The following is a 22,948-nucleotide window of genomic DNA, read 5'->3' on the forward strand; positions in this document are numbered from 1 at the left end:
TTTGGTTATTTTTAAGGATGGGGACCCCAGAAGCCCTTCCCCTGGGTTTCTTTACACCGTCTGCTCTGATGGCAATGGCCTCAGGGGTCAGGCTGTTCTATTTGATCCCTCGGCTTTATGTTCATCTGCAGAGGCTTCGGGTCTCTGGTTTAGCTCTAGGTCATGGGTTTGGCCTTATGGTGGGAGTTGTGAGCTGTAGAGTCGAGTCTAAAACAGTCAAGTGATGACCTCTGGGGACTTACTGCTCAGCGCAGGACAGGAAGGAGGAGGCTAATTTGGGAAGAAACACAGGACGCCACAGAAGGAGGCAAGTCCGCACTGTACCTTGGTTGTGTCTTGACCGCGTTGAGAGGATTGGGAGAGCTGGAAGGCCACATAGTCTGGGAAGCTCTGACAGAAGGGGTCGGGGGCGGGGGGGGGGGGGAGTTCTGCGGGGCGAGTCAGGCCACACAGTGATGGGGAGGAAGGCGAAGAAGAAAATGGAATGAAAGCAGAGAAGAGAGTGCATGAAACCTCAGAGGCGCAGGGAAAGGCAATGCGTGCGGCGACAGTGGGAAATGAAGTCCTTTCATGAGACGGGCTCTGGAGGGGCCTCCTCATGAGGCCCCCACACACTCGGGCTAATCTGTTCACCTCTGGCACATGGCATCTTATAATCGGGAGAAAGGACATAATAAGAACATTAGATTTGCTATTTTCTTGGGAACTATGGGTTGCTGGGAAACAGTCACAATGAAAGCACCTGCTTTGAGATGATGGTCTCCCCAAACGTTATATTCACTCCACATCTCCCACACAAATCATTTTTTTAATTTTTTAATTAATGTTTTAATTTTTTACTTAAAAATTAAAAAAAATTAAATATTAAAAAAAAAATTTTTTTAACATTTATTTATTTCCGAGACAGAGAGAGACAGAGCATGAACGGGGGAGGGGCAGAGAGAGAGGGAGACACAGAATCGGAAGCAGGCTCCAGGCTCTGAGCCATCAGCCCAGAGCCCGACACGGGGCTTGAACTCACAGACTGTGAGATCGTGACCTGAGTTGAAGTCGGACGCTTAACTGACTGAGCCACCCAGGCGCCCCAAAAAATTAAATATTTTTGAGAGAGAGAGGAGAGAGAGACAGAGTGTGAACAGGGGAGGGGCAGAGAGAGAGGGAGACACAGAACCTGAAGCAGGCTCCAGGCTCTGAGCTGTCAGCACAGAGCCCAATGTGGGACTCGAACCCACGAACCGGGAGATTATGACCTGAGCCAAAGTTGGGCAGTTAACTGACTGAGCCACCCAGGCACCCCTTCCACACAAATCATCTTAATTGCATATTCCTTTTGCCTCCTGAAGTTCCTATGTCAACAATTAAGAACTAGTTATTAGGACTTAGTACTGTGCTAAGAGTTTTTTCATGCACTTAATTTTCCTCCCAAGACTGTGAGGTAGGTCCTGTCACCATCTACTTGGGAACAGGAGGGAACTGAGGCACAGAGTGGTTAAGCAATGGATCCAGGGCCAGAGTTTATAGCCAGGGTCACCCGGGAAGGTGGCTCCACACCCCACCCTGTTATCTATAAACCCCGACTGCATGGCCTCTGTGTAGACAGCACTTGGCAACAGCAAGGTCGGCCTATCAACACATGCGTGGAGAGCATACACAACCTCCCCAGACCCTGTGGAAGGGGAGGGATGTGCCAAGATTCGAATCCATGGGCTCATGTCCTTCTCTGCTCTGCCTTTTTGAACTCCCTTCAGAATGACTTTCCTGCTTCTGCTGGTACCAACTCGGGGAAAAGTCACAATGAGACAAAAGGAAGGGATTTAACAGTCGTTCTTCAGTTTCAGATGCATTTGCTGAACAAACCTTAAGTTTTTGTTAGCAATTTGACTTTATTGCAAAGCGTGTAACTTAAAAGTGTTTTGGGGGAGATTAAATGACATAGAGGCAGTCCTTGATGTCACGTTTCAAAGTAATCCTTCACTTGTAAACCTCCCCAAATGTCCAATAATGGGCAGAATGTTGCCTCAGTTATGGCACAAAATGGGGAGGGAGGCCCAGCAGCCTTACAAATGATGTTGCAGGCACAGGAGGACGCGGAAGACATCGGTGCAGCGTCCGAGCTAGAGCGGGGCCACAGGTGTGTGGAGATGGACTCATTAAGTGTTTAGGACGGCCCGCCAGGGCCAGCGTCAGCCGTGCAGGCCAGGAGTGTCTTGTGACCTCAGCACACGGCTCAAATATTACATTCTGTGGATGTGTGAGGGAAAAGATAGTTCTCGGTGCATCTGATCTCATGTAAGCAGAGTGCTGAGATTCTGAAGGGCAGGAACCCCTCTGTGTCATCTCATGACTTATTCACTAAGGTTCACATCACAAAATAGGTAAAGAGTGTCAACTGACTGAAAATGGATGCAGTTGATGTGGAACTAAAACTAGGAGTTTAGGCACAATGATTTAGTAAAGTTGTTAAATGCAGGAGCTTTTAAATATCATTCACCTGTGTAAAAGCCCCCCCCCCCCCCCCCCCCCGTCCCCGCTTCCCAAAGTTCTCCACGTGTAACATTTGTATAGGGGTAACTTCTGCCTTCCCATCTTGAAGCTTAACCAGCACCAAAATAACCTTACCTGTCCTTGGTTGCTCCGGTGCAGCTTCCGGCAGGTTCTCTGTGCGGTGGCCAGCCTCTGGGTGGCATGGGGCACTGGCTGGCCCCCAGTTGGAAGGGACACGTCCATCCTCGACAGTTAGCTTCCCCAGAGATTCCTGGCACAATGACAACCACAAGTCACTGTCGTCAGTTTTCAGGTTTTCTGCACCCTAAGACCTCACACACAGAGAAGAGCTGGTTTGGGGAATTTCAGAGAACCCCGGATGAGGAGCCACGAGATCCAGATTCTGGGTGTCAGATCCACTGGAAATTATATGGACTTGTCATTCTTCCTAAGCCTCAGTTTTCCTAACTTTGGAATGTGGGTGATCAGGGAACTGCAGATCAGAATCACACTGAGATGTCACCCCACACCCATGAGGGTGGCTACAATCAAAAGCAGAAATAACAGGTGTTGGCGAGGATGTGGAGAAACCGGAACCGTGTGCACTGTTGGCGGGAATGTGAAATGGTTGAGCCGCTATGGAAAAGGCTACGGAGGCTTGTCAAAAAAATAAACACAGAAATACCATACGATCCACATATCCGACTTCTGGGTATATACCCAGAAGAACTGAAAGCAGGGTCTCTAAGAGGTATGTGTATTGCCATGTTTATAGAAGCACTATTCACAATAGCTAAAATGTGAAAGCAGTTCAAGTGTCCGTTGATAGATCACTGGATAATCAAAATGGGGGATATACCGAAAATGGGATATTACTCAGTCTTGGAAAGGAGATTCTGATCCAGGCTACAACAGGGATGAACCTTGAGGACATTATGTGAAGTGAAATAAGCCAGTCACAAAAAGACAAAACTGTATGATTCCACTTTTATAAGGTATTGAGAGGAGTAGAAATCAGAGAGACAGAAGACAGAGTGGTGGTTTCTGGGGGCTGGTGGGAGAGTTATTATATAACAGATACAGAGTTTCTGTTTCACAAGATGAAAAGAGCTCAGGAGGTGGTGGTGATAAATGCACAACATTATTAACATATTAATACCACTGAACTGTACATTTTCACATAAGGTGGATTTTACCACAGGAGAAACAAATGGGGAAAAAATTGGGGATAAGACTTGCCCTGTCTAACTCACAGAGATTTAAATAAAAGATGAGTAAATGAGTAAAAAAAAAAAAAAAAAAAAAAAAAAAAAAAATATATATATATATATAGCCCACAAAAGGCTATACAGACGTAGGTATTATTGTCTGTGTACAGTAATGATAATATCCATGACTGTAAGGTCAGCATCTCAGTTTGGTACTTAGGGCCAGGACTCATCTGGACAAATGAAACGGACATTTAATCTTCCAAAATTTCACTTTAGCCAAGTGTCAATTACTTCATCTTCCTTTCTTCTATCTAAAACCTACTGAAAAAAAAAAAAAAAGAAAGAAAAAAATCGCAAAACCACCCCGCCAGGAAGTTAAATCAGATTTGAAATTCACTCTCAGAGTTAAGGAGTCTCCACAAAGTGGCCCAAAGGTGGCAGCAGAGGAGAGAGGTGAAATGGATACAGCGTCTTTCAGCGGCTCTTGTATAAAAATCATTTAGTATCTGCTGAGGGAAATCTGCACAGGGTTTGAGTCAGTTATTTCTCTTTAGCAGTAAGGCATAAACGTAATAGAAAACAGCAAAAGAGGTTTGGAATTAGTAAGGCATAAATGTAATACAAAACAATGAAAGAGGTTTGGCATTAGACAGAGGTGTGACCGAACAGCACTGTGAATGCACCAAGTGCCACTGAACTGTATTCTACAGTGTTTCATTTTATGTTAAGTGGCATTCGTCTCAACTTCAAAAGTATTAAGTAAAAACAGCAGAAGACAACTTACTTACCGAAGGTTTTTTTCTTTTTAAGCTCCCAATATTTGAGGGTAAATACTTAATGACAATGCATTTTTCTAAAAGTTTATTTATTTATTGCTTCTCGGCCTTTTGGCTAAGATCAAGTGTAAATTTTATTTTGAGAGAGAGAGAGAGAGAGATCATGTGACCAAGCAGGCAAAGGGCAGAGAGAAAGGGAGAGAGACTCCCAAGCAGGCTCCGTGCTGTCAGTGCACAGCCTGAGGTGGGACTCGATCCCACGAACCACGAGATCAAGACCTGAGCTGAAATCAAGAGTTGGGTGCTTAACTGACTGAGCCACCCAGGCGCCCCATAAATGGCAATGCATTCTATTTTCTTTCTGATGTATAGATGAAATCATATTTTTGAAATAAATTTTTTTAAGAGAAGAGTTAAACTTTTATGCAAAAGTTTTAAATGCTTCTCAAAATTCTTATTGGGAATACTCATTCACAATGACAAAAGCTCTTATTTTATAAACAATTATGAACAAAACCCTTGATTTATATAGTTATCCAAAACTGGCTGATACTTTTTAAAAGAAGGGGTTAACCCATCAGCCGAACATTGCATTTTAAAACACATATGCTAGTTGGAAGTAGTAACATATTTTAGGAGGATGAAAAAAGATGTGTTTCTACTTTTTCTATATGGTTAACAAAAATCCCTTCTGCCTAATATAGTTTTTATGACTTCATATGTTCTGGGTCTGTTTACACATATGTTTGTATAAACCACTTGAACATGTATCTTTATAGATGCGGCCTTACAATCAGCTCAGAGAGAAACTATTTATGTTGAGATCGCAAACATTTGTTTCTCTTACTCCTCCTTGCTTACGTGGAGGTATACTGACTAAAATCAAGCCATGTGAGAGGTGCCTGGGTGGCTCAGTTGGTTGAGCGTCCGACTGTGGCTCAGGTCATGATCTTACGGTTTGTGGGTTTGAGCCCTGCCTTGGGCTCTGACACTCGAAGCCTGGAGCCTGCTTCAGATTCTGTGTCTCCCTCTCTCTCCGCCCTCCCCCGCCTGCACTCTGTGTCTCTGTCTCTCAAAAATAAACAAACATTAAAAAATTTTTTTTGAAAATCAAGCAATTTGACAATCTGGACCATTCTAACATGTGTAACCAAGTTGTAACGTAAATAATGTTGACTCGCATTTAAAGTGGTGCATTATAAGTTTTCTTTCTTTCTTTTTTTTTTTTTAAGATTTTCTTTTTCAGTCTTCTTTACCGTCAACATGGGGCTGGAACTCACAACCCCAAGATGGAGAGTCAGACTGAGCCTGCCAGGCGCCCAGGTGCATGTTAAGTTTCTAAGTGAATGCCTGCCCAATTTTTCACGTGATTCTCACAATAAGGGTACGAATAGTTTTGATTATTACACAGTTGCCGTAAAAAGTCTGAAAAAATAAGGATCGCGCAGAACGTCACCAGCTGGAGAGAATCACTGTTAGCCTGTGTGACGGTCCCTCTGGCTCTGAGAGATAATCAGGGCAGAATCTCTCCTCAGAATCAGGGCACGATCTCTCCTCAGTGGTCCAGACAACTGTGCCTCACAAAGATTCAACAACTTGCCTCAATGGTCACCCAACCAGCCAGTGGACCAGACCCAGCGTTCTTCTTCACCAGCCTAGTGCCGCCCTTCCCTCATCAACCATGTGTACAGGTCCCGTGTACAGGTAAGAGAGGGATTTCATCTTTTGGCAGAATGATCTATGACTCAATACCTGGGCATGTTCCCCCCACCAGCTGCTACAGTCTGTTTCTCCAACCATTCCCCCTCTTCCAGGCAGGATACCCTCTGCTTCCTAACACACTCCGTATTCACTCACACAAAAGTCACTGAGATCCCAAGTAACTGAAAGGAAACCAGTTACCTTCTCCACGGTTCCATCGGGATGAAAATCAGTCCCGGTCTCTCTGCCAGAAGTGGCCTGGATACATGGGTCATCAGCTTCATCAGCTAGGTTTTCAGTCTCGGAGTTGCTGGGCCTGGCGTCAGCCTCGGGCCTCTTGTGGTGTGGGCTGACCCTGGCCACTGGTTTGTGCCTGGACCCCAGGTTGTCATTCTTCTGCTGGGGGGACCTGGAGACATCTGTGCGCACCAGATTCTGGGGGCCTGTATCGGCTTTGTATTCCAATTTGGGGGAACTCTTAGATCCTGATAGTTCCTTCTTCCCTGAGCGGCCAGGGCCACCCTTGGGGGCCGCTACCGAGGCCAGCAGGTTGGCTGAATGGGAAGGAGTGTCCCCCGTGCCCTCTGGGACACTATCCTCTAAGTCCAGCGAGCTGCCTAGGAGAGGCACTGAGGAGGCCTTACTGACCAGTGTTTTCTGGGGATGTTCCTCCTGGTTGTTGATACTCATGATCTTGGAAGAGGTCATCAAGACCTGCCTACAGTCGTCCTCTGGCAGAGACCTGCTGGGACCAGAGAGGGTCCCTGGGAGGGAAACGCAATCCCCTTCGCCATCAAACTCTTCTTCGTCACTGGCATCGTCTGTGTCATAGCAGCCAACCCTCCTCTGGCGGACGAGAGGGTTTCGGAGCACCTGCGGGCTCCCAGGGAGACTGGCTTGTCTGGCAACCGTCACCTGCTTGTGGAAGAGCCCCGAGGCCCGCTGGCTTCCTAGAGACACGAGGCTGTTGGCCCTGGCTTTTCCTGGTTCCTTGTGAGCTGGTGGGGAGGGGGAAAGAAATCATCAAATGAGACAGGGTTTCCCGTCTGGCCTGGTTTTACAACTCAACCCCCCTCATTATACATGAGCACCCCCCCCATTCACAACTGCCACCTATTCGTCCTCTGGCCACTGAAGACCAGGCTTAGATGATAGGGCTTCTTGGGATTTGCACAGAGTAGACAGCCAGAGTCCCTCTCTCCTTTTCCCACTGGCCTCTTTTCTTGTTTAAAATTTTTTTCTTTTTTTTACTTCAATCTCTGGATTTGGTTTGCACATGTATGCTGCCTAGAGACAGAAATGTTTAATTCATCAACACCCATGATGCCTGATACATGGCTGGGGTTCGCACTAAATGCTGCTGCTGGGAGCTCCTTTTTGGGAGGATGCCTAGAGACCAGCAAGCCCTGCACTCCAGGACCTTATCCTGTGAGGCCCCCCCTTCATCACAGGAGGCCCTTCCACAGGGGCAAGGAGTAGGGGCTGGGTACGGGGGGCACATAAGCTCCTAGAACATGGTACAGGGAGCCTGATATTATATTGTCTGTAACCAACCAGGGATAGAGGAAAACTTGTTTGCTCAGCAAACTCTTTGCATCTTGCTAAATGAAAGAAAAATTACACGTGCTTCCACCTTGAAATGTTTCCATCAGAGACTAGAGTAAGCGCATCAGCTGCTTCAAATGAAAGCCAGAGTGGTCAAGTCTGCCTGTCCTAAGACAGAGATGTTCTTGTTCAGACATTAGAAATTAAAAAAAAAAAGTGCAGGGGTGCTTGGGTGGCTCAGTTGGTTGAACGTCTGACTTTGGCTAAGGTCATGATCTCGCGGTTTGTGAGTTGAGCACCATGTCGGGCTCTGTGTGAACAGCTCAGAGCCTGGAGCCTGCTTCAGATTCTGTGTCTCCCTCTCTCTCTGCCCCTCCCCCACTCATGCTCACTCTCACTCTCTCTCAAAAATGAATAAACATTAAAAAAATATATATATTTTGGTAATTTTTTTAGTGTTTATTTGTCCTGTGAAACTCGCGGTCCATGAGTTCGAGCCCCGCCTTGGGCTCTGTGCTGACAGCTCAGAGCCTGGAGCCTGCTTCAGATTCTGTGTCTCCCTCTCTCTGACCCTCCCCCATTCATGCTCTGTCTCTCTTTGTCTCAAAAATAAATAAACATTACCAAAAAAATAAAAAAAAAAAAAAAAAAAAAAGCAAACCACACCAGCAGAAGCCTGAGAAACCAGTATGGTTCACATGGGATTACCTCATATTATAGTGAGAGCGTAATCAATGAGATTTAAAAACACCTGTTTGATAACATCTCTCTTACGGGTTCAGAATCTTTCACTCACTGCCTTCTAAAAAGAATGAAGTTAGGGCCCAGTGAGGGAAGGGACCTGGATCTTGGCTAGGGTTCCCCTAAAACATAAAGCCATCAGGTTGCTAACCTGATTTCATGCCATAAATTTCAAGACTAAGTTATGTAAATAGCATCTAAATGCTGGTTTAGATGCTCCAACACCTTGGGTGCAGAACGGGTGTCCAGATCCTTTACCGCAGACCTGAGGGGCCCGTCATTAAATGGTGGGCTGCATTTTCTAAGAATAAACTCTGAATTTAGTCAGGGAACAAAGATGGCTTCTACTCAACCAGAGGCTTGGATTCCAGTTCTCCGTTCACATAAAAGCATCATAATACGTAAACCCATGTGGCCCAAGTCAGAAAACAGTCATTGTTTACTGGAGGTGCTGGGTGGCAGGCCACCGTCTTCAGAGATGCTGCAGCCACTTCCTGGGTGATCCTCGTCCTCAGAGCCGGCCACCATGAAGTCTGACAGGGGGCCTGGGACACCGGGGGCAAAGTACTGGGCGGGTTCGGGGTCAGAAATCAGGGGGTCCTGTTGGAGAAGACAGTGGTGGATGATGAGCAAGCACACCAGAAGCTGATCAGCTGAAACAGTAATTACTTCCTGTCTTTCCAAGAACACTTTGTTCGAATCCATGGTCCTGTGAAACAGTGGTGACAATAAACACCCAGTTCCATTTACTTCAGGATGGCTAAATTAAACAATTAAGGAAAAAGCCAACAGTTGCTGCCAGACCATGTTTTTAAAAGATTTTTTTTTTTTTTTTTTGCCAAATGCTTAGCAATGATCAGAAAAGCCACAGCAGCACTGTATCAACCATCCCAGGAAAAACACTGGGGGAGAGAGAGAGGAAAATAGAAATAAATTCCTAGCCACTGGTTCAACCTAGTGATGGAACAAGGAAGAGGGGAGTTTGAATCCTGGGCTCTGATCCACTGGGATTGAGGGGCTGCCAGCTGAGAACGATTCCAGTCTCCTTAAAGTCACAGGCTCCCCCCAAACCAACTGGGACCCTTTATTGTGGAGCAGGTTGTAAACTATCCTTCAAACTGCAGCTCACGGGGCTCAGGTCATGATCTCACGGTTTGTGAGTTTGAGCCCCGCATCAGGCTCTCTGCTGACAGCTAGGAGCCTGGAGTCTGCTTCAGATTTTGTGTCTCCTTCACTCTTTCTGCCCCTCCCCAACACATACGCGTGCTCTCTCTCTCTTTCAAAAATAAACGTTAAAAAAAATTAAAAAGAAAAACTGCAGCTCACTTCTTTTATTTTGTTGCTCTATTCTTTTCCTAGATGAATAGTTAATGAAAGAAACACACATTTTTATATTTGTTCTCAAATTAGCATCGTTGCAGTTGTCTGTGTAGAGTGGCCAAAATGACTCATGGACAGAAATATGGGCTGGGCCCTCAGGTTTGGCTTCTGGGCTCCAGGAATCGGTTTGTGGGCCAGCTGAGCGAGGCAGCAGTGTGCCTTGACTCACCTTTTTTGCAAGAGAGGGACTCTTCAAGGGGGTACCTGTTGGAGGGAAAATTCACCATAAAGTTAAAAGAGCGCAGCTCCAATTCTTACAACTAGGCTCTCATTCTCAACTAGAAAAGAAGGAGCCAAACATATTAACTCTTCTCTGCTTGACTGACACTGATGGGCTGTGTGCATAGGTGGTAGACATGTATGCACTTGACCCGATCCCCACCCCACCCCACCCCACCTCCCAAGGTTCTGCTCATGCTTCAAGCCCTAACTTGGATGCTACCACCTCCATGGGATCACCCAGTTGGAAGTAACTTCTTCTGAATCTCGAGAGTACTTTATATTACCCACACACCAATTTCCATACACACAGTATAATTTAATTATAAGTGGATGCCTCTCATATTCCTTCCTCAGCTATTCATCTACAGGGCTGAGATCTTCAGTGATCTGACTCCACAATGCTCAGCATTGCACCTGGGTCTAGGAAGTATTCGGTGATATCTGCTGAACGGATCGAAGGATGAACGAACAAAGAAGTCCCACTCAAGAAACCCATGAAGAAACTGGGGAGAGGGTTGAATAACCTATTTTGGTTTTTAGTAGAAGGATGTGAAGATTCTGCATTGAAACTTTAAATTCTATGCCATGAGCAAAAAGATCTTGGGCATGAGGTCCATAGCTTAATAAAAATCTTTCATAATAAATGATCGAATGGGTACGCCAGGCTTAGGAGAGGACAACTTGCACGCAGGTCAGGAGAAGGGGATGGCCGAATAAAGAGCCCATTATGGTTGTGCCCACTTTAAATATATTAATTATGGATGGAAATAATCAGGGCATTACATGGCTGCCAAAAAATCTTAAGTCTTCCTTTTCCTCTGACAACCAGTAACTCATGTCTCAGTTCTTTTTTCTCCTGACATCAATCTTAACATCAGTAATATCTTGAGTTGAGACATGTTTGCAGAGTCCCTTTGGATTTCTATTCTACCGGAAACATTACTTTCAAAACTTGATGGAATGTTTCACATTTAAAATTCATATGAAATTCTTACTATTTCAGTCCTTCTCTGCCTTAAGTTTCCCACTTAAAGAAGCAGAAAATCATGATTTTGGGAGCCTCTATTAACCCTTAAGTTGAAACTTAAAAAAATACCGACTTATTATTGAAATAGAGCTGCCATACTTTGTGGAAATTTTTAATTCATGTAAAGAAACCCCAGGTTTTGGAATGGAGACCACTCTGCATCTATCAAACAACTGATATTTTGGGATTACTTCATTTTTACCTAAAACATTTTATATGAATTGTACATAAAACACACGAAATGCCGCTAACTCATTTTTGCAAATGATCTTGTAGTACAAGAAGCATGCATAATTAGAACTTTAATAAAGCACATTAAATAACTGCAGAAATCAAAAGTAGATGCTAAGAAAAAGCACAGAATCTCTTGGACAACTACTTCTGCCAAACCTGGTAATTACAAAGAATCCAACCAATAACATTGCATTGGGGAGTGTCCCATGGGGAAGGTTAATTGAGAGACTCTTCTGAGTGTTGAATGAAAATGTGCAAATACAGTACCTAAGCCAGGAGACGAATTGGCCTCTTTGCTCTCCTGATAAGTGCTGCGTGCTATCACTGCATCCATTTCCTGCTCGGAAACCTGGTTTTCAGCAGAAAGCACAAATTAGCTGGTTTTATTTATTTTCCCCCCAAAAAAGTAGCTAGGACCAGAGTCAGAGGCTGAGTGCAAATAAAGAGGAAAACCACAGGACCAAAGATTATGACCATCCTCTGAAGCAATAGCTCAGGGTGTATAAGAAATATTGCCAGGTTAACATATTGCTTCAAACAATGTATTCAAAATCAGACCCTCAGTTGGTTTTCAAATTCATTAAAGCTTTCAGGTGCTACATGGCTGATACCTGCCTCTCTCTAGAACACTCACTTCTAATTTTTTTCCTAGATTTTACTTAAACAATTTCAAACCTACATAAAACTTGTAAAAGTAACACAAGAGTAACAAATTCTTCATTGTTGTTTTTTAAAACATTCTCCCACATTTACACTCATGCTCTTTCTTTATACAGATACACACACCATTTAACATTTTAATTTGGGAGTCAGTTGCAGACGTTAAGAAGTTACAAACCTCCTAAAAACAAGAACATTCTCTTTAATAACCCCGGTACTATTGTCAATTCTAGGAAATTTAACATTGACACAAATGACTGTCTAATGCACATTTCATATTCCAATTCAGCCAACTGTACTAACACCGTCCTTCATAAATGCTACTCAAAATGTGTCAGTAGACAGAAGTAGTTCACAGGAAGTTTGATGCCAGCTTGTGAGGAGATAGGATTTTCCTCCAGAATGCTTACCAACACTCAGCTTCTTTCCCAACAGTGTCTTGCTGGGGGAAAAATGTCCACTGAACTGAGTGGTGGCCCTAGTGATGTAACTGATTTGCATTCTGGTGCAAGCTCCTTATCTTGTTGTGGATCTTTAGCGGATTGTCGCCAACTAACTCCTTCGCATAGTAATGCTTTATAGAAATTTCATTTTTGGCAATCCAGAATTCAATTTAGGGTCAAGTCTTTTTTAGACTCCTTTAATCCAAAACACTACTGAGCTTTTGTCTGTCACAATACTGATATTCTGGAAGAAACTTAGGCCAATCAAACCCTCAATTAGGATCTAATAGTTTTTTCATGCTGAGATTTAGATTATGTATTTTTTTTTTTGGCAGAAAAACTACAACTGCTTCCTTTTCAGTGCATCAGAGAGGCACTCAGGGTCAGCATTTCATGTTTCATGACTGATGGTAACTTTGACCACTTGATTAGGACGGACTTCACCACATTTCTTTACTAGATTTTTTTTTTTTTTTGGTCATCAATGAGTAATCTGGGAGGAAACAGCTTCAGACAACATCAATATCCTGCTCCCCAGTATATTTTTACTCAATGGTTTTAGCATCATTGATTATTCTTATTTGAATCAATTTTTATGATGAAGTTTTCAAAATTGTCATTTTATAACTCTTCTTTTCCTTCTATATTTATTGGGATCATGGTAGATTCATGCATTTTTCCCCCATTAGTTGTTATCCCTAACTGTCATTATTCAATATGGAAAAAAAGTTTAAAGCCTGAAAAATGCTGAACTACGAGGTATTTTAAAAGACAATTACATAACTTGCATAGAGTTTCTTTTTTAAAGGTAAGAATACTGTAAACTTAGAATGGTAATTTTATGTACTAAAATAACATTTAGCATAAGTAATATTTGGATAAGCATAGCAATTTTTCTTAATAAGTAAATAAAGTTATGCAAGATTCAGCATTATGTTTTAATCTAACAGATAAATCATAATCACATCATGGCTTTTATGTAATACTTTCTAGCAACCTTCACAGGAAATAAAATATATATATATATATACATGCACAAAGCATATACACTAAAACACACACATATACTTCATAAAGCAAAAGTAATTTTGTATAAATGAGTTAGGGAAAATATAAGCTTATATGGTGGTTGCAAATTTTTCTTGCCAATTTGCAAGAATTGCAAGGTTGCCATTTTCTAATTGACATTAGACTTTCAATATTTGCAACTATTTTTCTGAGTGGGAGAAAAATGGTCAGGTTTTGAAACAAGTGAAAGATTTCCTGGATAATTCTAGTCATGCTGAGAGCCCCAGGACCAGTTAAAAATGGACCTCTATGACTTTCTTCTACTTAACATAAGCTAGAAGCTGTGACCTGAGTAAGTCCAAATCTTAGCTTGTCTAGACCTGGAGGGTTTGAATATCCCAGTTGGGCAGTCACTGCGCCAGTCATTATGAGAAACAGAAGAAAAGAAAATCCTTGTGGTATTTCTATTGGAACAACATGAAAACTAAGGAAGTACATACATTCAGTATCAAAATGTACTACTGGCATGAGATGCTGGGGTGAGCGGTATAAAAATACATTAAACATAAAATGGAATCTTGACCAAAAGAAAAATATAGTATATGTTACAATTAAGAACACCATGTTTACCTAGGAAGAAATGTGAAATCTAGTAAAACAAATACTTAAATCTGGTTTTGCTGGATGTATCTCCCACACCATCATGATGACCATTTACTGTGGCCAGAAACATGAATCAACCTGTATTCAACAGGATCGCAGACCACCAGTCCATCAGAATTATTATGCTTTGCGCTTAAATGCCATTCTGATGTTTGATTGTACTGGCAAATTAGGTAGATGCTTTTGGGCTGAGACGAAGCAGACCTCCCAACAAATCGTGACCTGTGCTATTTTGGAATGGATTTTGAAGTCAGGCATGCCTTGAAACGAATGCCTGGAAACCACTGAGAACTTAATTTTTTATAATGTTGTTGAGGGATGTGCGAGGTCAGCTCTAGCTTATTGGACTGCTTCCTAAGTGGGAAGCAGGTGATGGAATCCCAGAGAGGACCCTAGAGGAAGGAGTCAAGACCACTCTAGCTGTGAGTTTGAGGCAAAGTGGTGTTAAAAATGACATGGGGTGCCTGGATGGTTCAGTTGGTTAAGTGTCTGCCTCTTGATTTCAGCTCAGGTCATGATCTTGTGGTTGTTGGGATCAAGCCCTGAATCAGGCTCCTTGCTGACAGCAATCTGTCCCTCCCCTGCTTGCACACTCTCTCTCTCAAAATAAATAAACTTAAAAAAAAAATGACCCAAAGAGAGCCATGGGGACAGCAGAGAGATAAAGGAGAACAGATTACAAGGGAAAATGTCAGGACTATAAAACGTAAAGGAGAAAAACAGGAAGTGACAAGAAGGAAAAAGTGGAAAATGGTAGAAGCAGGACTTGATTTTATTTTAATGATACTTATTCAAGAAGTTTTTATTTAAGACATATATAGACAGGAGAACACAAACTGGGAAAAAAAATAGTAGTGGAGTTGACTTTGAATCAGTCTAATGGCAATCCTTGTCCAAGCACTATGGAGAATCAGTATAACAAAAACACACCACTGAAAACACTAAAAATGATGCTATAAAATTAATACACTAAAGAAATCTCAGAAATGGGATGACCCAAAGTTCTCCACACACATGTCTTACTCTCAAGATGGCATACAAGTCCATCAAGCATAGCAGTCTGGGACCATTTAGGATATAATCAAATAATAGTACAAATGATACAGAGGAGGTGGTCATATGATAGGCACAAAAAGAACTAATATTATTTTTTTAATGTTTATTGATTTTTGAGAGAGAGAGAGAGAAAGAGTTAGAGAGGGGGAGGGGCATAGAACAGGAGAAACAGAATCCAAAGCAGGCTCCAGGTTCTGAGCTGTCAGCATGAAGCCTGACACAGGGCTCAAACCCATGAACTGTGAGATCATGACCTGAGCCAAAGTCAGATGCTTAACCGACTGAGCCACCCAGATGCCCCCCAAAAGAGCTAATGTTCTTAAGGAGCATTTTGAGTTACTGAAAGGGAAAGGCTAAATTTTGTAAAATATAACCTGATATTATAGACAAGTTAATTTAAAAGGATTTTTACATCAAGTACTTGAAACAACAAAAAACAGTGCTCAAAGCCAGTAGAGTTGAAATTGCTGAGGTGTGCTCTGGTTAACCTAAAAAAATTAAAAGCAACTGCTCAAGTATAAAAGAGATACAACCAAATAACACAAAGGTCCACGATACAGGGGCTATGATTATCTAAAAATTCAACAATGTGATATCAATGCAGAAAAAAAATTAGTGGACTCTTAAGCCTTAATGACAGAAGTATTCTCCTCAGGTCAAGGATGGCCTGGACAGATCATTTAATCCAATGCTCTCACATTTTCTTGATGCAGAAACCCAAAAAGTTAAGTATCTCACTAGAGATCAAACAAACAGCTGGAAGTTACTCAGAACCCAGCACTCTTATCTTCCTACCATATTTTATATTCACCAATAACACTGTCAAAATTTTCTAATGAAATTTCTAAGAGTGTGAAGATGAAGAAGTCCACATCAATGATTTGTTCCCATGTGTATCAGTTACTTGGCCACTGTGTGACCACAGGCTGATTCCCAAGCCCGGCTGGGTGAACTGTCTTACCAGAGTGTGCGTCATCATAGGAATATGTGTAATCACTGCTACAGGACAAATAACCAAGCCATCTTTTCATATTTAGAACAATAAGAAGTACTTCACCTTTGGATTAGGGTGCCGGCCAATGACAAGTCGAACAGGTCCTGGGGGGCATTTGCTCAGGATGGTATGGACTTTGCTTAAAGCAGCATGGCGGACATTGACTGAGTTCACTTCCAGGATTTGATCTCCGCGGCTAGGGAGGACAACATAACCAACACGTTGTGGTAACAGTTAAGTTTTTACAAGATTTCCCTCTGGGAGAGGTTTATAATATGAAATCTTTTCTGAATACTTTAAAGAAGCAAATGACATCTTTTCATCTTTGCATATGTGTGAAAAAGCAACACATTCATATAAACACATTAGATATTAAATCAGCAAAGTCCTTATGCGTATCTAGCTGCATTTTCAGAAGTAGTAAAGTTAAATAAAATTGATAATAAGACAATAACAAGGGTTACCATTTTTTGAGCACAGAGTGTAAACCAGGCACTATACAAAGCAATTTCCACAACAATCCTTTGAACAGGTATTATTATTTCTATTGTTTAGACAAGGCCACAGACTTTAGAGAGGCCACCTTGATGTCACACACTGTTGAACTCAGGTCTACCTTTTGATCATCACAAGGTAGCTCCTTGACCACCACCATTTTCTTTTTTTCCCTACCATCTTGAAATGATTATTGTAATGTAATTTGAGGGGGAAATATCTTGAAGCTCAAAGGTTACCCAAGAATTTGTAAAAACGTTTTAAATTTGAACAAATGAGAAATTGGGGACAAGATGCCCATTTTGACTTGAAATTATAGGCAGAGAACTCAGTAGGAGAGAACAAAAGACTCTTTATATGGTGTTTGAAGAATGTTCATTTGGCAGGCTCCAGACATATGGAACCATTCAAGAAAGAAACATCATCTTGGGATGTCATTAAAGGATTTTTTTTCCTTGGGTTCTAAAAGTATATTTTCTTTAATGTACTTTGGATGATTTGCTAAATTTTTTTTGTATGAAAATTCACTCTGATGATTAACTAAAAACATAACATAATCTATTAACAGGGCCCCAAAATGGCAACCTCAAGGCATGTCATTTTGACAATTCCTCAACTGCTCAAGGACTTAGAAGCTTATGGGGGGGAAAAGTGATACTGTTTACACAGAGTGCTTTGTGCACTACGTGTATGTTCTTGTGGCGTTTGGGTGGGCACAGATCCACTGCAGTTACTATATAATAGAACACCTAGACATCTCTTGTATAACAGAATATCCATGCTACAACTCAACTAGCTGGACTGAGAAATCAGACATGTGGTGATTTCAGACAATAAGCATCTAGACAACATCACTCAGAAAGGAATGAAACAACAGGAAAGGTCAAGAGATTGTACTTAATAATAACAGAGGCCCCCGGTTTAAGGGCATGATTTCGGACTCTTTTGTATCCAGTGATTCTGAACTGTTATGAGCAGTTCCTGGCATCACATATGAATTTTACATAAATGAATATAAAAGTGAAAGAAAATATTTCTTTCTACATAGGTATCTATGTAGAGTTGTATTTTGTCAAGCTTCTGAAACTGAGCTTCTGAGTCCAAACAGATCAAAATAGGGAAGCCAAGATCTATAGTTCTCTACTTCTACATTAGCTTTTCATCTTTGGAAATTAATTGTAGTCTTGGCTATACTATCACTGCAAATAATACAAAAGTTTAGAATCTCACAAAAGAATGTAATAGGGCAGATATCTTACACATATATTCATTCCTAAATTCACGAACATGCCAGAAGCCTATACTATCAGGTTTACAACAAACCTCAGATTGCTCTCCATCTTGGCCACTGATCCTGGGGCAAGGCTGTGAATGTAGATACCTGGAGGACTGTTTTCTAGAGCCAGGCAGCAGGCACCAATACCTAATCCAACTCTGGGCTCTGAGAGGCATCAAAGAAAACAGAGTTAAAAAAAAGTATAAGTGATATGAAGCTACACCACTGTATATTCAGACCAGCAATCATTTATTTTTGACCAGACTGAGAATGTAAATCCTGCTTTTTGCTGTTAACATTATCATACTCTGTAAATGAAATGAGTCCACGGCAGAACCAGGGGCTAACTATGGACTGAATTATTCAGCTGTCTGCTCTCTGCTTAGTCTAAAGAACCTCCTCAATTCTGTTTTTGGAAACAGGCAGAGTCAAAGTAATATATTTTTTTAAGATTTTATTTTTTAAGTAATCTCTACACCCAACATGGGGCTCGAACTTACAACCCTGAGATCAAGAGTCCCATGATCCTCCAACTGAGCCACCCAGACGTCCCAATATTTTTTATTCTAGATACATTTCTTTCACTTATCTTTTTTAGCAACTAATCTCTTGGTTACTTCATTGCTCATATTTCTGTAGTAGGTATAGAGGAAAAGGAAACAGATGAAAGGCTGTAAGATCTGGTGAAGACCCACAACTTATAGTTATTAGCTGTATTCTCAACTATAATCTTTTGTTCTTCAAAATTTTTTATTAGCCCTAGAATTAAGTCAGTCAGTGATTTTTTTTTTTTTTTTTTGGTTTTTTTTTTTAAACATGAGTTTCTGACACACAGTGATTCATCTGGGGAGAGCTTAAAAGACTTTGTACTACTGGTAACTCTTTTTCACTTTAGCAAAATGACTAAAATCTCTACGTGTGATCCCACTGTCCATTTACAGAATACCATACGTTGTTGGCAGTAAACTGTTCCAAAGGAACAGTTCCTAGAAAAAATTAAAAAAACGAAACCTAGGAACAGATGACAAATTATTATGTGAGAGAATGTAAGGAAGTGGGGAGTAGCTGGTATCACCTTTGTTGAGTGTGACTTCCATGACAATTCTGTCCTTGGGCCCGGGGGCCTTGCGACCCAGGGATGAAGAACCGCCTTCGTCGGAGCCTGCTGCTGAGCTGCCCCCACTGGTGTTGAAGTTGGGGGAGCTGGATCTGCTCATGTGTGTGGGTGTGGAGCAGGGTGTGAGGCTTGGGCTCAGTAACTTTGTGCGTACTGTTAAGACGAATAATCCACTCCGGATTTGCTGAGAAAACAAGAGAGTAAAACATTCTAAATGCTAAAACATTCAGACTACTCCTAGATTAAAGGATGAAAAAAAAAAGAAAAAAAAAAAAGAAAAAAAAAAAAAGAACCCAAACCAGAAGGAAATAAGGGAAAAGAAATCAAGAAGATAAAAGAGATAAATAAGAATGTGGTTACCTTAAAGGTATGGATGGCTTCTTGGAACGTCAAGCCCTTTATTGGTATCCCATTTACATCTAGGATTTCATCCCCTAGTGCCAAAATAGGAGAATTACATTAACATCAAACTTTGATGTACTAGAATCTAACTGCATGGTCAGTACTAGAAGAGGATACCATATGGTACCTGATTTACAATTCTATAAAAGGACTTTTATTGTTCCAGCCTACTTTCATTAGCATAGCTCTCAGGAATTTCAAAAAATGGGACAATTAATAACAATACATATTCTTTTGCAGTAATTCTGTATCTCCATCTTTAATGAAAAACAACCAGGGGAAGCATTAAGTTCTAATTCTTTAGACATTGCCAAGTTCGATAACAGGTGTCCTAAGTTTAGAGATCAAAATGCAATAATGAGTCCCAAGCCTTTCCTCATAGTGTTTGTTTAAAAAACCTAAACCTACTGGCAATATAGCATGAACATATATATAACATGTGAGAAAGCCACTTCTGTATTTGCAGAAAGACAAGGTTTTCAAGCCTGCAGAATCATCATGGTGTGTGGAAAATGGTTTTAATAACAGAGACAAAAAACTTTTGAGATATTATCTAAAAATGGCAGTCCTCCCTCCAGAAATAGTCTAGATGCCTGGTCTTACTGATGTTGTTCCAGGTTCTCAGTCATTAAGACTAAGAGAGATTATTGTGGGCTAATGCCAAATTGTTCTCTCATTCATTCTCATTCTCTCTCTCTCTCTCTCTCTCTCTCTCTCTCTCTCTCAAACTATCCTGGACTCATCTTCAACCCCAAGGACGCATGGTCAGGTCATTTTTCCAGCTGTTGATAGTGTCTGCTGGGACTATAAGAGAAATTGGACATCCAGTTGACTTCTCAGTTTGTTTTGGTTTATACTCTCGTAACATGGTCTGTTTTTTTGGAATAACAGTTCATCAAAAACACTACGAAGGGGCCACTGAGAGAAGAACAGATGAACTTCACACAGCGGTGCAGGACAAACGAAGGCCTCCCTTTACCTGTAACAAAGAGCAACAGCAGCAGAACCTCTACTGGGCAGCTAATCCCAGGGGCACACTGTGCCTTCCATTAAAGGAATCCTGTAGATGAGGTTGAAAAGGTGGCAGTACCTCCATGCACTTGTTATGTGTTTTTCTTTAATGCAGTTACAGAAGTTGTAAAATAAGTGAAATAATCTGTTTAAAAATAACCACCTAACTAGGTAAGGTTCTTGGTTTGCTTCCATATGGGAAAAGGATACGATCATTAAAATGATTGCTCATGCTCTTAAAAATCTTTATACAAGATTTTTAAAAGATCATTCAACACATTGAAAATCCATTCCAATGACTTACCTTTATTGTAAATGAACACATATGAAAAAACAGTATTTAGGAGAATCAAGTGCTATTAACCTTTACTAACTATTGATTTTTCCTCCATTTGTCTCCATTCTACCAGTACTGCAGGATGAATTTCAATCAAATGAACATATGGCACATTCATTATAAAAAACACCCTGTTAGAATTTTACATTGTTCTGAAACTAGACACAAATACCACCTGGGAGTTAATCCTTCCTCTAAAAAAGAGAAATAAATATTCCGCCATCAAAATAAGCCTGGTCACGTCTTACCATTAGCATACAGGCTCCTAGGGTAGCTCTGCTTGAAAAAGGAGACTCCAATGGACTCTTATCAGTTAAAAAAAAATAAGCTGGCAGAACAGAATAGTACCTATAATTTGGGTCAACTGAACCGACCAGTCATAGCATTTTTAAAGGTAACTACAAATAGTGTCATTTCATCATTTCACGAAGGAAGTGTGCTAATAAGGGAGGAAGAAAAATCAGGACTCGTGAATAGGTTCTGGGGATCTATCACACAGCACGGTGACTATAGTTAGCAATACTGTGCTGTTCAGTTGAAAATTTCTAAGAGGGTAAGTCTTCAATGTTCTCACCCCCCACCACCACGGTCATTCAGTGGCATGATGAGGGTGTTAGCTAACTCAGTGTGCTAATAATTTTCCAATATATATGCACATCAAATCATCATGTTGTACACCTTAAACTTACACAGTGTTATATATCATTCACATGTCAATAGTTGGGAGAAAGAAAAGCACTCTGCTAGCATGTTTATGCATGGCACAATGTCAGGTAGCATGGAGAATATGAAAGATGTGCATGTACTCCAGCCCTGAGGCAAGAATGGCCTGCAAGCTCTCAGGAATTTTCAAGGCAAGGAATATGATCAAGATCCAATGGGACAAGATAGACACTTAAAGACCAAATAAAAATATCAAGTCATGTTCTGCATATCATCTCATTTAATCTTCACAACAACTCTTTAAGATCGGTGTTAATATTCCAAGTTTACAAACTGAGACAAGTGAAGCTCAGGTTACATCAATTGTCCAAGGCCATGATGCAGTAAATGTTGGATTCAGCTCATGTCCTCTCGACCCCCAAGCCCATGGCTTTGGCTGCTGTGCCACTGGCTTCACATCTTGCAAGGAGGCAGATTCTGATGGAATCAGAACTCACCACCACTGAGAACCACGGAGAGGCTTTCTCCTACCTTCTTTAAGTCTTCCATCCTCTGCAGCCGATCCATTTGGGAAAATAGTCTTGACAAAAATCCCCATCTGTCCTCGAATGCAGTCTCGACCTCCAGCAATGCTAAAGCCAAGGCCCTACACCCCAAGCAGAAGGGGGTCCAGGTTGTCATTGCAGTATTTGACTGAGGGCATCTGTTTTTGTCTCAGTATTTCACTGAGGGCATTTTCCCATTGTAGTATTTAACTGAAGTCTCCTTCCCAACTAGGCTCAGAGTTAAGATAACCAGCTATGAATTTGTGTTCCCTTCTCTATTTCCTTCCTCAGATCTATTTGCAGTGCACTAGGTTTGCATTATGTTAAAGGGAGAAAGTTTTACACCGAAACATGAAATTGCCAGTATTTGACAATCTTTGATCTCCAAAAATGGCAATTTCACATGGATTGATTAATAGCTCAGGAGAGTCGTTTCACACAATTTAGGGGCCATACTTATTTTATTCTTTTGTTTCAGTACTTCCATGTTGTATCAAGATGGATGTTTTGATATTTGTATAATATCAAGGTATTTGTATTATTATCTTTATGATAATGGCAATGCTATGAAATTCATTCAAAAGGGTAAGTAGGAATATGCCCCCTGAAGCTACAGGGGTGGCCTTTCTTTCAATAGTAGTAAATGTTGGAACATTCACTCCACCCTCAACTATACCCTAGCTCCCAGGTGCCGGTGACTCCCTAAGTCATAAGGACAAAAGGGCATGATCATGTCAAATCCCACAGGAAAGGAGCAAAGGAATCCACTCAAATCTACATAAAGGCCACTTAATCTATTCCTCTTTATACCTTTTAATTTTTATTTCATGTAAAAACAACAACAAAATTCACCATTTAAGAAATACACGCTAACAGGGGCGACTGGGTGGCTCAGTCGGTTAAATGTCCGACTCTTGATTTCGCCTCAGGTCATGATCTCACAGTTCGTGAAATTGA

The 22,948-nt window shown here is 41.4% G+C and overlaps 1 protein-coding gene across 4 annotated transcripts in view; it reads right to left on the reverse strand.

The window, feature by feature from the left end:
• The window catches only part of LOC122230421 (PDZ domain-containing protein 2-like), a 122,985-nt gene that overhangs the window by 2,157 nt on the left and 97,880 nt on the right, over window positions 1–22,948 (reverse strand). For all 4 annotated transcript variants that reach the window (XM_042997037.1, XM_015544396.2, XM_007097440.2 and 1 more), the window contains 10 exons: window positions 21,978–22,092; window positions 19,394–19,467; window positions 18,992–19,217; window positions 17,964–18,081; window positions 16,209–16,341; window positions 11,589–11,670; window positions 10,008–10,042; window positions 8,902–9,058; window positions 6,374–7,170; window positions 2,620–2,755 (listed from right to left, as the gene is read on the reverse strand). In XM_042997037.1, coding sequence (XP_042852971.1) covers window positions 2,620–2,755; window positions 6,374–7,170; window positions 8,902–9,058; window positions 10,008–10,042; window positions 11,589–11,670; window positions 16,209–16,341; window positions 17,964–18,081; window positions 18,992–19,217; window positions 19,394–19,467; window positions 21,978–22,092 — 1,873 coding nt within the window. The remainder of the gene's footprint in view (window positions 1–2,619; window positions 2,756–6,373; window positions 7,171–8,901; window positions 9,059–10,007; window positions 10,043–11,588; window positions 11,671–16,208; window positions 16,342–17,963; window positions 18,082–18,991; window positions 19,218–19,393; window positions 19,468–21,977; window positions 22,093–22,948) is intronic.

Source organism: Panthera tigris, chromosome A1, assembly GCF_018350195.1.
Source record: "Panthera tigris isolate Pti1 chromosome A1, P.tigris_Pti1_mat1.1, whole genome shotgun sequence".
In the NCBI taxonomy this organism is placed as follows: domain Eukaryota; kingdom Metazoa; phylum Chordata; class Mammalia; order Carnivora; family Felidae; genus Panthera; species Panthera tigris.